The following is a 16,049-nucleotide window of genomic DNA, read 5'->3' on the forward strand; positions in this document are numbered from 1 at the left end:
TTAAAATGACATACAATATAACTGGGATTCATTATAATTGAAAAATGATGCAGACTGGGACAAAAATCTTAATTTCATGTATGAACAGTCTGAACCGGCTGTGACATTACAGGACAGATCTTGCTCATGATGGATAGCTCAGTGAAAAGCTGATGGTATAATAGCAATGAAAAAAGTACAAGTTGGGGGTCAGACACCTCAGTCTGAAACCCTAGAGAGTGGGCCACTGCCAGTCAATATAGACCAGTGGTTCCTAGCCTTTTTTGGGAACCACTGGTCTATATTCTCCATGTTGGGAACCATGGATATAGACCAGAGTTGGTCACCCTTTTTATACCTACCACCCACTAATGCATCTTTCTTGATGGTAAAATTTCATTGCCGCCCACCAGTGCTCGATAGCAGGAGGATTCAGCTTGTGCTGTAGAAACCCCTACCGCCCACCTAGAATCCTGAAACTCCCACTAGTGGGCAGTAGGGACCAGGTTGACAACCCCTGTTCTAGACAATCCTGAGCTAGATGAACCAGTGGACTGATATTCCTAACTGATTGGCAGTAGATTCAGGACAGAAATTTTATAAGAAGCATAATTAAATTAGCTGCCAACAACAAGTAACAGGATTTAATCTAAGTTTATCCCACTGATTTGTATGTAGAATTACTTTTACTATTACATTTTGACTTTCTGAAAACAAAAGTTGTTCGGACTAAGTATTTAATTTTTTAAAAAAAAATACTTTTGTGGCACACAACCATAAAATGGATTCGGGCTAACATAAAATTAGAACAGATGCAAGAATGCTGAAGAAAGGAGGCACAGTAACCAGATGCTGTGTTTTTCTGTATTTCAGTTGAGTGTCCGTGGAAAAAATAAGAAAGAGAAACTTGAAGACTTCTTCAAAAACATGGTTAAGTCTGCAGATGGTGTGATCGTTTCTGGAGTAAAGGTGATTCCTATTTAGCCATTTAATATATCTGTACCTCCGTTGTGAATATTCTACAGATTTGCCAATGGGAATGTGGCAAGATACCAACATAAGAAAAGCCCTGCTGGATCAAGCCAAAGGCCTGTCTAGTCCCACATCGTGCTCTCATAGTAGCCAGCCAGATGCAGGACATGAGAGCAGCAGCAGCAGCGCTGTCCCTCTCATGCTCTTCAGTAATTGGTATTCAGAGGCATACCGCCTCAGATACTATGATACGATACGATAGTCTTTATTGTCAATGTCCCATACGGAACAACGAAATTGAAAAAATCTACAGACATTCAAAAACCAACAAGCCTGCTATCCCAGCCTGGTTAGCCCCCTAAAAACTCTGATACCCCATAATTAAATACAATATACTCCCATAGAGACTACCTTACACTGCGTTTAAAACCAAAATTGCATTTGGATAGAAACTGTTTCTCAGACGGCTAGTCCTAATCTTTATAACCCTGTACCTTCTTCCAGAAGGAAGAAGCTAAAAGAGATCATTTCTGGGGTGCACACTATCTCTGCAGCTTTCTTATGACACCTGGAAGCATAGATTTGATCCAAGGTGGGAAGATTAGTAGTACACAGTCATTGTGACTAATAGCTAATAAGTGAGCTCAAGAAGTTTCCATAGATTATTTGTATTCCGTGTAACAGTAATATTACAGAACATCTCCATTTTTAAAAAGTGGCAGGTTTTAGTCATATTGTGAGCATGTTGCAAGAAACATTTATGAAGGCTGTTGTGGGAGTTAGAGGGGACATTGCTCGGGAGTGGTGTCCTTGGGCAGTGTTGGATCTTTGTAGCTCTCCAGAAGGAATATGCAGTTGCAATTATTTCAGGAGTAGAAATTGCAAGCTGGTTCTTAACTGGTTTTGCCTTCTAGAGAGCTGCTTTCTGCATGCAATTAATCTATCCGTTAAATGCTTGCCAAGGAAATAACCTCAGTTTATAATTTCCTTGTCTTATAAAGGTAAAAGGTAAAGGTACCCCTGCCCGTACGGGCCAGTCTTGACAGACTCTGGGGTTGTGCGCCCATCTCACTTAAGAGGCCAGGGGCCAGCGCTGTCCGGAGACACTTCCGGGTCACGTGGCCAGCGTGACATCGCTGCTCTGGCGAGCCAGAGCCGCACACGGAAACGCCGTTTACCTTCCCGCTGGTAAGCGGTCCCTATTTATCTACTTGCACCCGGAGGTGCTTTCGAACTGCTAGGTTGGCAGGCGCTGGGACCGAGCAGCGGGAGCGCACCCCGCCGCAGGGATTTGAACCGCCGACCTTTCGATCTTATACTTGCAACTAAAATAATATACGATTACAAAATTCACACATAATACGGTACAGATAGGTAGCCGTGTTGGTCTGCCATAGTCAAAACAAAATAAAAAAAATTTTTCCTTCCAGTAGCACCTTAAAGACCAACTAAGTTAGTTCTTGGTATGAGCTTTCGTGTGCATGCACACTTCTTCAGATACCTTCTTGGTATGAGCTTTCGTGTGCATGCACACTTCTTCAGATACCATTCAGGTATCTGAAGAAGTGTGTATGCACACGAAAGCTCATACCAAGAACTAACTTAGTTGGTCTTTAAGGTGCTACTGGAAGGGGAAAAAAAAAATTATTTTGTTTTGACATAATACGGTAGTTACAGCATTGAGTTTCCCATACTGGAATTGAAACTTCAGAGATTTGCATGCCAAAATGTGGTAACCAAATGGCTGTGTTTGGAATGTGGACCCTCACCTTCTGAAAAGTTCATGGACTATCATAGTCCCAGTGATTAAAAATATTCCCTTTAGGAGTTTCTATCCCTCAATGTTTCAATATTGATGAGTTCTGCTTCTCTGCTATGTTGATATTGATCAAGTGCCAAGTATTCATGTGAAGGCATTTCTTACACTCTCTGCATATCTCCTAGCTTCTAGGAAGTACATGGAGAATTTTACCGATGCATTTTAACTTCTTATACCATTCCCATGGTAACCCATCAGACATGAAGAGACAACTGAATAACATTTTTAGTGCGTAGATACTTTGATACTGAGCCTGGCAAGTTTTAAAAACTATTGTTGGCCACTGGTTCCACATGCCTGGTAAAGTAACTTTTAGAGTTCCTTCCAAGCTCTACTTCCCCAGGCCTTCTGCAAAATCCCCTTCCCAGGGAGAGTTGCCTAGTGCTAAATCTGATGCCTCTTTTGCCAAGAGAATATTTTTTCTTCCCCTTTACCCAAGCTTTCCAGTATGTAAACTAATTTCAGACAGATTATTTTTTTTGGTCTTGTCTCATAGCTACCACGATGGAATGTCTTCCTTCCTTTTGCCCTTTTAAGTCCTGCAGCGAACTACGGCCACCTTGTTGCTCTTTCTGTCCTGGGGCTTCCTCATTTGTTTGTTGAAGACAGCTCTATTTTGCTGTAGGCAAGGATGCCAATGGCTAATTGCATCCTTGAAAAATGATTCTGTATTGCTACGCAGGATGTAGATGACTTCTTTGAACATGAAAGAACATTCCTTGTAGAGTACCACAACCGTGTCAAGGATTCCTCTATGAAGTCTGATAAAATGACAAGATCCCACAAAAGTAAGTATGGTTTTCTTGGAACAGACACATGGATGACACATTTCAAAGAAACCTGGTTTTGGACCTTGGTATAAATGATGCAAAATTGCATAAATCTGTTTATAGGTTGCATATTAATAGAAGTGTTCTAGCGTTCTAGAATATTTGTGCAAGCAAAAGAATATTTGGGATAACAGACAAATATTAATGACTTAGTGATGAGAGAAATAGATAGGAAGTAAGACCAGATGTTGAAGGATATGGACAGAAGTCTGTTCCCTCTTATCTTTTTGGCACTTCGCCCACCCCTGCACTGCAGAGTTTCCACAAGCACATTCCTAAGCCATAGTTTGTTTAGTTTAACTGCGGTTTGTTTGAATTTCCAAATGCACCCGAACCATGATTTGAAGCAGGCTGATGACACTTGGCTTGCGCTAATCATGGTTTATTATGCGTCATGAGCCAACATTAGGCAAAACAAGCCACGGTTACTTTTCACATCTGCAAGACTGATTCTTGTTTGTTCAACCAAACCCATAGTTAAAACAAATTATGACTTGCTGCATGTGAATGAGGCCAGGCTGCAGTTTCCCTCAAATCCACACATTTGGGAGTTCCAGAAACTCTTGGGCTTTAAAATGGATCACTCCTGTTTATTGGGTAACTTTTAAACAGCATTATTAAATTAATTAAGGTAGGATTCCCAGGATTCCAAATGGTATGCTTAACTCCTACAATCAAATTTCATTCCAGCAGGGGTTTGCAAATGTGTGATTTGCAAATATGGCAAAGCTTAAGCAATATGACATTTATTTAGTTCCACGTCTACTACTGTATACAGTATTGATTTGCAGACTTGGGTCCTGCAAATACTGGAAAGTAAGCTGGAGTATAGTGCATTGTGTGATGTTAATGTGTTTTGGAATCCTTTTGTGGCATAATGAAACAATTGGAGTGCTTTTTCTTTTCTAGATGTTGCAGATGACTGCAATAGAATTGGCTCTTCATTGTATACATTGGGAACACAAGATTCCACAGATATATGCAAGTAAGTATTTTAAAAAATGATGAAATGTGGACTCTGAACAGGATTTTGTAAAGTTATGTCTACCTAATATTAGTGGTACTTAATTCTTGTTTTTCAAAGATGGCATCTGGTTGGTTTGTTTCCTACACACATGGTGTTTTACCTCCTTTAATGTGGTGACTGAATAGAAATAACTTTTTAATGTAGCAGGGAATTGTGGCAGGATGTTACTGTGTTTGCTTTCCTCAGAATAACAACTTAAAAGAATCATCTCGATAGTGCAGCTGCTTAACTGAAGTCAGTAGCATTTGAGAGAAATGAAGGTAGTAATGTTAAATTCTCAAGAATAATCTTTTGGAGAATATTATTGAGAATATTCTCGATTAATGAGAATATTAGAGAATTTTCATTTAAAATAGCAAAATATTCATTTTAATGCATTGAGAATGATATAATTAGTTAATATACCGTATTTTTTGCCCCATAGGGCGCACCTAGTTTTTTTTTTGGGGGGGGGGAATAAAGGGGAAACAAAATCCCCCCCCCAGGTGCGGGGCTGGGGCGGGGGAAGCCAGAGCTTCCCCTGACCCCAGCCCCCAGAACAGGCTGCTATCCGCAAGCCTAGGGAGCCCGGCAGGAAGTCGCGCTGTTCTTCCCAGGCTTGCAGAGAGCTGCCTGAAGCCCAGGGCGCGCTGCTCAGCACGCCCCAGGCTTCGGGGTGCAGGCAGCTCTCCACAACCCTCGGGAGACCGGTGCGACTTTGCGCCGGGCTCCCGAGGGTTGTGGAGAGTTGCCCAAAGCCTGTGGAGCGCTGAACAGCGCGCCCCAGGCTTCAGGATGCAGGCAGCTCTCCTCAACCCTCGGGAGACTGGCGGGAACTCCCGCGGGCTCCCAAGGCTTGCGGATAGCTTCCTGAAGCCTGGAGAGCAAGAGAGGTCAGTGCGCACCGACCCCTCTCGCTCTCCAGGCTTCAGCGAAAGCCTGCATTCGCCCCATAGGACACACACACATTTCCCCTTCATTTTTGGAGGGTAAAAAGTGTGTTCTATAGGGCGACAAATACGGTATGTGTTTATTCATGGGTAAATTTGTTCAGATGGCAACCAAAAACTGTACTGATACTTTCATTCAATGGGGGCAGTGCTGTGAATTCACATTCTTTGATTTTTTGCACCAAACTTGAAATTGAAAATTTAAATCAAATTTAAATCAAGGCCACCTCACATTCTGTTACACATAATTGTATAGGCCTAGGTACTTTAAGTATATAAAGCATTAAAGCTACTTTCTGTAACAAAAATAAATCACACTGTATGGCCAAAAATGTTTTCTTAATTGAATAAAAGTTCACTAGTAAATTACTCTTCCTTCATTTCATGATTCTGGTGCTTTTCTGGGCTTCTTCAGATTGTTGAGACAGGCATCTTGAGCTCCTACAGTGGTTTGTAGTTTTATCGAAGTGGTATCTCTAAGATTTCAATCTGTTTGTGCATTTGTGTGTAGCTGCTCCTGCTCCTTGTCCTAAAACTGTAGTGTAACTTGGTCCTCAACCTGAGAGCCACATTTTCTGATACCGTATGTCAAGAGATCTTTGTCTAATTCTGTACTTTCATTCTGGCCTGAATAAGTGGTTAGATATGCTTCCTAAAGGCAGGTAGTAGGCATAATAACCCTGGCTGTTTTAAGCCAAAATGCAACTCCCTTTCCCCCTGCCAAAACAGAATTAGGCTAATAACCAGGTAATTCACTATGAATTTAGCAGCTAGCAACATAGATGAGTCCATCATCATCCCCACCCTTTCCCAGAACATAGAATGCACACATATATTTGAGGTAAAGGTAAAGGTACCCCTGCCCGTACGGGCCAGTCGTGTCCGACTCTAGGGTTGTGTGCCCATCTCACTTAAGAGGCCGGGGGCCAGCGCTGTCTGGAGACACTTCCGGGTCACGTGGCCAGCGTGACGAAGCTGCTCTGGCGAGCCAGCACCAGCGCAGCACACGGAAACGCCGTTTACCTTCCCACTATAAAGCGGTACCTATTTATCTACTTGCACTTAAGAGTGCTTTCAAACTTCTAGGTGGGCAGGAGCTGGGACCGAAAGACGGGAGCTCACCCCGCCGCGGGGATTCGAACCGCCGACCATGCGATCGGCAAGCCCTAGGCACTGAGGTTTTACCCATAGCGCCACCAGTGTCCCCTACACATATATCTAGAAGAGTGCAAAAAAAAAACCCTTTCCCTCCAGTTCTCTAGGGCCTACATGCTCCAAGTGAGATAGCTGAGCTATGTGACTTTCCCCCCATGGTTTTGATTCTAAAGAGGACTTGTTACTTTGTTTGACCTCAAATTCCAGGAATGCTAAGCCTGCAAATTCTGTTTAATTTTCCAAGTGCAGTAAATGACAGCAGAAAAACTTTTATCGGTGTAAAAACTGCTGAGATACAAAGACCTAAAAAATGCAAGTCTAACAAATATTTGCAAGCTGCAGAAGCCTTGTAACATTGCTACCATAAGTTGTCTTAGTTTTCTGACTTTTGACCCTGACTTGTTTTAAGTCTGTCTAGTAACCCTGAAAAAGGCTGTTGTCCCCTGCCCTATCTTGTTTATACTAGTGTTTATTTGTAAAGCTGAAAGGAGCTAACCACTTAATTAAAAAGCCAGTAATATTTTCCTAGTATTGCGTTGGCCTGCTTAGATTATGTGGAGCTTGAAATTTATTAACTTTACAGTGCTTGGGACTAAGAAGATTATATGCCCTGCATGCAAAGTGCTCTGGTGTTTGGGTGGCATTTTGGGATATGCCTAAATATTTGACTCTTTACTTGAGCCTTTTATCTGGTCACACAAATGGAGGAATGGAGAGGCAGAAGCTGAGACAGTCTCTTGTTCCATTCGCCTAGCCCTTTGGACCACACTGCCCTTGCCTAATACCTTTCTGACTATAGAGAGGGAGTTGTGGGCAGGACTTGACTGCAAGATCAAGAACTGTGCTGGTAATGTTGTAATTATTATCACTATCTTATTGTGATACCATTAGAAACTTTAATAAAAAGCAATACTTCTGCAAGTGTAGGACTTGAAATTATATTTACTTTTATTTAGCTTTTTCTGACAGAAATCCATTCAAAGCAGCTTACAGGAGAAATAAAAGAAAAAATCAGAATGAATATATACAACAGTAAACACTAACTGCCACATTGGCCTAAATTAGTGTTTTAAGTGACTACTCAGTAACTGGTCTGTGTTGTCAATGACTTGAAATTTCTTACCCAATAATATTTAGAAAAGAGCAATGTACAGGATTTAAAAATTGAACCCAAACTGCAGATATGTTGGCTTCAAAATAAACAGCTGTTTGCTGTATTGTCCATATTAGGAAGGTACTTTTGAGAGTCACTTAGTAATTTTTTAGATACAGTTTTAGCTCAGTAACATTATAATGGCCTGTTTCCCTGTTCTGAGAGTGACTGTTAGCAACAATGAGTAGGATACACTTTCTGAGTGGGAACCATGATTTGGGTATACAGTACTATACAGGGGAGAACAGAACCATTGGAAAAGCTGTAGCTGCAACCTCTTCTCCTAGCTATCACATATACAGTCTATTAGGTCTAGAAGTCTTGCTGCTGAATATTATGTCAGCACTGACATATTAGCTATCCAGGATTTGATTCTGGATGGGGGTGAAGTTAGTATTTTCCAGTTGTGTCTGTTTCCATTTTGATGGTTAGATGTACTGTCCATTTCACTGCTTAAGTCTCTTTATGTGAGGTCTTGAAAGTGATGTTGAAAACCCCAGGCTTCAATATATATGCTAGGCCCACCTTCTCTGGTACAGCTTTGAAGGCCAGTGTCTCCAGCAAGCATGACCTTGTCTTGGATAGAATCTGGATTTGCACGTTTGTTGGGTCATACCCTTGCTCTCTTGTCTAGTATTAGGCCGGAAGGTGATCTGTAGATATCATATTGCAGCTATGATTCGTTTTTCAGTTGAGCTTTAAATATTTCATATTGATTTTTTAAGTAACTGTGCCCATTGGTCTACTTGGAAAGGCAGTAGGGCGGGGAAATTACTATCTGCATTTAATCTGTACCATCATGATTATAACTGTAATGAGTAGTAATAAGAACATATGCAAAATAACTTTTACAACTGCCTGCAAACAAAGGAGATGAGCTCTGTTTTTCTGCTTGAGGTTGATTTTCCCCCCTACTGTGATGATAATTCGTTGAAAATGTTACTGAAATAAGCTTAGCAGGAGTCTAAGTTTTTTTTAAAAAAGAGTATGGATTGTCTTCAACTAAGTACTACACAGAGTAGACCAATTGAAATTAATGCACCAAGATTAGCCATGTTCCTTAACTTAAGAGGGTCTTCCCTAAGTAGGACTAGCACTGAATACCACTGTATATAGCTAACAATTTCCCTTTCACTTTTTTATCTCCTTCAACTTACCTGGGTTATACCTCTTGCTCTCTTGTACATTTTAGTCTAGTCTGCCATTTATTATTATTCAGTAAGAAAGAAATACAGTGGTACCTCGAGTTACAAACGCTTCAGGTTACAAACTCCACTAACCTAGAAGAGTTACCTCGAGTTGAGAACTTTGCCCCAAGATGAGAATGGAAATCGTGTACCGGCACTGCAACGGCAGCAAAAGGCCCCATTAGCGAAAGCACGCCTCTAGTTAAGAACAGTTTCAGGTTAAGAACGGATCTCCAGAACGAATTAACTTGGTAATAGAGGTACCACTGTATTTGATTTACTATGATTGAAAAAGTCTGAGCATCTTGTTGGTTATAAAGAGAATTTGGCTAAAAATACCTTCCTTTTAAACTGTTCGTTGTTGTTTAGTCATTTAGTCGTGTCCAACTCTTCGTGACACCCTTGTCCAAAATAGCCACCATTCTAAGTAAAAATGTTCATTTATTTGTATCTGTTTTTGACACTTTAATAAGAAGTCTTTAATGGAATTCATAGTTCCAAGGCTATGCAAGCAGATATGCCCCGAAAAAACTGGTAAACTGGAAGAGTCACAAGAGCCACCTTTCTGGCAAGCAGTTCTTTCTCCTCTCCCCTTTATTCGAGGTACCAAGACTGTTTTTGTGTGTGATTGGTTTTGCTGCTCATCAGGCAAAATCCCACCTGCATGGAACAAATAGTCAGGCTAGAAATAATATTTTTAGTGCACAGATATGGACTAAACCCATTCACAATTCACTTTCCATTCACAGATTTTTCCTGAAAGTATCAGAGTTGTTTGACAAAACAAGGGTATGTATTATGAAGGATTGTAATATTTCAACTGGATTGGTTTTCTGTTCCTCCGTTTTCCATACTGTCTGCCTTTGTTGTATTGTGTCCATAGCTGTGGTGCATTCTAAAATATAATCTTCTGATTATTATTTACATAAAGTATTGCTTCTGAAATATTTTTTTTCTGGTGTAGAAAATAGAGGCACGAGTGTCTGCTGATGAAGACCTTAAACTTTCAGACCTTCTGAAATATTATCTGAGAGAATCACAAGCTGCAAAGGTGAATCTATATTTTTGCTGTTAGAAGTATGCTTTATTAAAAGGGCACCTTGGAGCACATCTAAAGAAAATGATCTAACTGGATGAGTGAACATTTTAAAGGATTTATATTGGATTTTTATCAGTCAGTAGCACAAGGTCGTAAAGTATTACTTGATACAGTAACAGATGAATGGCCTAGCTTAAGGTAAGCAGGTCTGGGTCTGGTCAGTGCTTTGATGGGTAATTGCCTGTTGATCATCACATGTATGCTGCCTTGGAATGATATACAGTCAAACCTCGGATCCCAAGCACCTGTTTCGGAACGTTTCGGCTCCTGAATGCCAAAAACCCGGAAGTAAATGTTCCAATTTTCGGAAAAAAATTGGAAGCCAAGCATCCCACGCGGCTTCTGCTGAGTGCAGGAAACTCCTGAAACCAACCAGAAGCTGCAATTCAATTGTCAACCGTTTCAGAAGCTGAATGGGCTTCCAGAATGGATTACATTCGAGGGTCGGGGTTTGACTGTAAATATAAGAAAGCAAATAAATAAAAATATTGCTAAAATTGGAATATGGGGTATGAATATCCTAAATTAATAACAGAGTAACTCAGTGAAAACTGAGAACGTTCACATGCTTTAACTAATGATCTAAAAAGAATATGTGCAATCCTGAATAGATTTTTACTCTAGCAATAATATATTTGGTACAAGAAGGTAGAACCACCAAAGCATTATTCCATTTTTTCCTGTATATGTTTGGATCCTCATACCTCCATGTGCACACACATGGGGTAATTAGTGTCTCTCATTCTTGCTGAAAAGCTAATCCAGAGGATTGTTGCCAGGAGGACAGAGAAGTGAAAATCTGTAGATTTTATTACTTGTTTTATTCGTTGCAGGACCTTCTGTATAGAAGATCGAGGTCATTAGTGGATTATGAAAATGCTAACAAGGCTCTGGACAAAGCAAGAGCGAAGAACAAAGATGTGCTACAAGCTGAAACTACTCAGCAAATTTGCTGTCAGAAATTTGAAAAAATATCTGAATCAGCAAAACAAGGTATTTTAACATTCTTGGAACGTGGTAGTTTTTAAATTTATATATACTTAAAATAGCTTATTTTATCATTTCAGATATAAATGAATTAGAACTCATTTTGATTTTATTAAAAATCCCTTTGTAAAGCTACACCAACAAACAGAAAAACTGCTGTATTTTGAAAGTTAGCTTTGTGCTATTTCCTATATCAAAATGCAAAGGCTGGTTGCATAGAATTGGGTAAATATGTGAAGGTTTCTGAATCTGATGAAGACTGCTCATATATGAGCAGTATGATCGACTAGCTATGCCAGTTCACATGACTTGGATATTTAATACTGTTGGACTGACATCTCTGCCCATAGATACACATAGCATTTAATGGATTGAATCCTTAAATCCAACAGCAGCTCTGAATTTAAAACCACGTAAGACTCTAATGAATTACATGTGCTTAGGTCTAGGTAGGATTGTCTTATCCACTTCTATATTGTATTAATAGAATACCAAACTTTTATTCCCTGCAGAACTTATAGACTTTAAAACTAGAAGAGTTGCTGCATTCCGGAAGAATCTAGTAGAACTGGCAGAATTGGAACTAAAGCATGCTAAGGTGGTAATATTTTTCCTTCTAGCTTAATTACTTACACATAATGGCAGAATTTAACAGAATAGATACTCCACCAAAAAGATAAAAGTGGGAAAATAACATGGTTGCTTTGAAACATTTAGGACTGCACCCTGAGTTAGAAAGGCAGTTATTCTGATGGGCCTTAAGAGGCAGCAAGTTAAACTGAAATTAATGGAGGTATTGGAGCACTAGTTCCACTTTGCATTTGTATCCACAGTTTTTTCTGATGGGGAAAACCTGAGTACTGTGTTCTCTTTTAGAAGTATTTTCTACTTGGCCTTTCAGCCCCCACCATTTAAAAATAAAAAGAAGGAAGCTGAAATTTTGGGGGTGCTGCTTTCTGCCCTCATACAAAAGTTGTGAGCCACCTCAGAGATTCTGGCCAAAAGTGAGAGATGCCTCTAATTTAGAAAAAACAACAACCCACTTCTGCATAATAATGTAATAGCAAGAGAGAGTTCACCTACGTTTATGAATCATGTTACTTAAGTTGAGTTACTGGTTGGTGTTACTTGGTTCTGATATGCTAGTGAGGGGGCATCATCACCCCAAAAAGGGAGAGGCCCCAAGATTACGTTTGACAGTAGCAACTTGTTTCAAGATTGCGCACACATTTTGAACAGTGACCCTTCTCATGGGCAAAGGCTAATAGTTATTAGGCAAATTATGCTTGCATACTAGACATTCTTATTCCGCCTCAAAAAAATAAAAATAAAAGTGTGTTCTTTGAATCAGTTGTAACTGTAGGGGAAGATTCTGTCTTCCTGTTAATAAGGCTTTTGTGTTCATGATTTAAAATTGATCTTAACATGGTGCAGCATAAAGAATTGCACTTGGAATAGGAAATCCAGACACCTCAGCAATGTGGAGAAATGTCTGGGGTGTTCTGAGACCGGGTTCCAGCCAGGGTAGTGACAATGTAACTCTGGCATGATCTACTGCGGCAGCCATTATGTGCACTAATGAAGATACAGAATGAAAGGAGTGATTACAAGCTGCTTCCCTGAGGAAAAATGGCCTTTGTCTGTGCTCCTATTGAACACGTTTATGTCAGTGATAGACATTGATGAAAATGAATATCCAGAACATCTGCAAAATCTCAGCATTCCATATAAAAGAGAATTGATAACTGCTTACATAAGAATGCTTACCCTGTCAGTTAACCTATTATCAGCCTTCCTCACTAGAAGCTTTGGGCTACAAATCCCATCAGTCCCGGCCAGCATGGCCAATGGGCAAGGATGATGGCAGTTCTGGTCCAGAACATCTGGAAGGCAACACATTAGGAAAGGCTAACCTATATGTATTTGCAGCTTCACTTAATATATAGATTTTGAACTATAGAAGATGGAGGAAAGGCAGTAACTTCTGTTTTATGCTCTTTTTCTTACTACAGGGTAACTTACAGCTGTTGCAGAGCTGTCTGTCAGTGTTAAATGGAGATACATAAACCTGAATCTCTCCTCCCATTAATAAGGGCTGCCTTCCACTGGAGTTTACTTCCTGACTCTGAATTGACATTTACAACTTGCTGGAGAAATTGATTGACAAAGGACACATAAACAAGCTCCCCCTCTGCCCAAAAGCATTAAGCCCACCAGAATAATTCCAGATCATATGAAGCAACAGCATACTTGTTGTTATACACAAATATTTACACATTAATTTAATCATTGTATGTTCATATTGTTCAGAAAACCAAATTCTGGGTCTTTTTTCTTTTGTGAAAGTAGCCAATAGAATTATGTTCATGTTAAAGCTAGTATTAAATATTGCTGCCACTCTTACTACCTTTGTAACTTCTGAAGCTGAGGATTTGAAACAATTGGTTTTCAAATGGATTAAATATTGCCACTAGGTGTTTGAATATTGTTGCTATGAGCATTGTCTTGGTTATTCCACATAATGTTATCAAGCATCTTAACTTTTTTCAAATAACAAACATTTCCTAGAAATTTTGGAGCAAACTTTATGTAATCTTTATAATAGGACTTCAAAAGAAAGCAAATGCATTAGTATGTTTGCCTTAACTTGTAGACTAATCCCAATTATTGTAAAATAAACTGTGAAATCAGTGATTTTTTTCCTAAAATTTTGTAGTCATTGTCTTGTGAATTTACAATTTTCTTCACGTCATACTCAGGTGTTAATTTTGTCGGTTCCCTCTTAAATACCATAAAATATAACAAGCACACACGGAACCCCTATTTGAGTTTCTCCATTCTTTATGGAAAGAGCAGCTCTGCATGAACAAAGAAGAGGAATGTTTGAAACTTCTTCCACTGAAATGAATAAGCAAGTTTGTAGAATTTCAATGACAGATACTGTTTCATACATGATTACTGTTTTGTAGGAATACAGGCTACAGCTGCAACCTGACACTTACTTTCCATTGAGGACTTCCTTCCTTACAGTATAGCTCTGTAAGGCTTAGATTTCAGCTTGAAAAGGAAGAGTTGTGTATCAAAAGCTGTGTGAAAACTTCAGCTTGGATTTTGATTGTGATTGCCAGGCCTAGATTTTGAATCTATTGTAAATTTCTAAAGGGGTGAACAGGAAGATTTTGTTGTTGTTGTTAACCAAATCCTGTTTCCCTCATTGCTGCAGCAGTGATGGGAAAAGCCCATACAAGGCAAAATTCACCCTTCTGTAAGGATTCTTAAAAGTACTGGAGCCCTCTCATTCTACCTAGAAGAAGGCTAAAGCCAAAAAAGCATTTCCACAAGTTGCATGATGCAGAAGGAGGAGGTTATGTGTCTCCTCTGAAGACAGAAGCTTGAATATCCTGGCACCCCACCTATCATAGCCTGCTAACATCCACCCTCTGGTGAAGGCACATGCCCCAGAACAGAACACATGCTTTCCATGCAAGAATATTCTAGCTTCAATTCCTGCCATTTTTAGTTAGAAGGATTAGGACAGGCTTCCTCAGCCTCAGCCCTCCAGATGTTTTGAGACTACAATTCCCATCACCCCTGACCACTGGTCCTGCTAGCTAGGGATCATGGGAGTTGTATGCCAAAAACATCTGGAGGGCCGAGGTTGAGGAAGCCTGGTTTAGGAGGTGATCTGGAAACTCTCTGCCCAAGATCCTGAAGAAGTCCTGCCAGTCAGAATAAACTATAATTGGTATAAGACAACTACATATTTTCTGGCTGAGGCCTAGAACTTATTAAGCAGCAGCAAAGAATTCCCTGTTTCAATCTTCTGTGAACAAAATAATAATAAATTGATATTATACTGTGTCTTCCTTATTATTTTGCAATACTAAAAGCGAAACCTTGGAACTTGCACCTAGTATCACATTAGTGACCAGTGCAGTTCCCTCTGCAGAGCTATTATAGGATGTGAATGGGGTACCTCAGTCAACAACTTATCTGATGCATCTTGTGGGTTGAGCCCAAGAGAAGCCCCACATAGAGTTCATTGCAGTAATCCAGTGTTGAGATTACCAATGTCAACACCATGGTGGCTAAGCAGTCTTGGTCTAGGAACAGCCATAACTCTTACCAACCAAAGCTCATAAAAGGCAGTCCTAGACACTGAGGCCTCCTGTGTTTCAAGTTACTAATATGGGTCCAGGAGCATCCCCATCCTCCATTACATATATATTCCTTCAGAGGGAATGCAACCCTATCCAGAACAGGCAACTCACCTGTCTCTCAGACTGAACTATCTCTTGAGATGAAAAATGAAATTAAGGAAGCATTCAAAAGAGGGTCCGTTGTAGTAATGAGGGACATAAACTACCTTCATATAGAGCAGCTACATATGTGTCCTAGTCATGACAATGAGATAAAACTGATAGACACCGAAAGTCACTGGGCCCTAGAACAGTTGGTGTTGGAACCAACCAGAGGGGCAGCAACCCTTGACTTAATATTGAGTGGTGCTCAGGACTTTGTGTGTGATGTACGTGGGTTTGAGCCAATTGGGAGCAATGAATATAGTGCTGTTAAATTAAAGACCCCCTTCATGGATCACTGCCTTGCCGTGGTGAAGGGGCTTGAATAACTCAGAGAAGCTATGAGCTATGCCGTGCAGGGCCACCCAAGATGGACAGGTCATAGTGGAGAGTTTTGACCAAACGTGATCCACCTGGAGCAGGAACCGGCAAGCCACTCCAGTATCCCTGCCAAGAAAACTCCATGGACAAAGACAACAGGCATATAAAAGTTATGACGCTGGAAGATGAGCCCCTCAGGTCGGAAGGTGTCCAACATGCTACTGAGGAAGAGCGGAGGACAAGTACAAGTAGATTCAGAGCTGATGAAGCAGCTGGGCCAAAGCCGAAAG

General features: G+C 40.3%; 1 protein-coding gene across 2 annotated transcripts in view; it reads left to right on the top strand.

The window, feature by feature from the left end:
• SNX6 (sorting nexin 6) overlaps window positions 1-14,991 on the top strand; it is a 32,962-nt gene extending 17,971 nt beyond the window's left edge. For both annotated transcript variants that reach the window (XM_079955068.1, XM_079955069.1), the window contains 8 exons: window positions 853-948; window positions 3,453-3,558; window positions 4,510-4,585; window positions 9,801-9,840; window positions 10,016-10,102; window positions 10,984-11,143; window positions 11,650-11,735; window positions 13,150-14,991. In XM_079955068.1, coding sequence (XP_079811194.1) covers window positions 853-948; window positions 3,453-3,558; window positions 4,510-4,585; window positions 9,801-9,840; window positions 10,016-10,102; window positions 10,984-11,143; window positions 11,650-11,735; window positions 13,150-13,203 — 705 coding nt within the window. In that variant the 3' untranslated portion in view covers window positions 13,204-14,991. The remainder of the gene's footprint in view (window positions 1-852; window positions 949-3,452; window positions 3,559-4,509; window positions 4,586-9,800; window positions 9,841-10,015; window positions 10,103-10,983; window positions 11,144-11,649; window positions 11,736-13,149) is intronic.
• The last annotated feature ends 1,058 nt before the right edge of the window (window positions 14,992-16,049 follow it).

Source organism: Podarcis cretensis, assembly GCF_951804945.1.
Source record: "Podarcis cretensis genome assembly, chromosome: 1".
Classification (NCBI taxonomy): domain Eukaryota; kingdom Metazoa; phylum Chordata; class Lepidosauria; order Squamata; family Lacertidae; genus Podarcis; species Podarcis cretensis.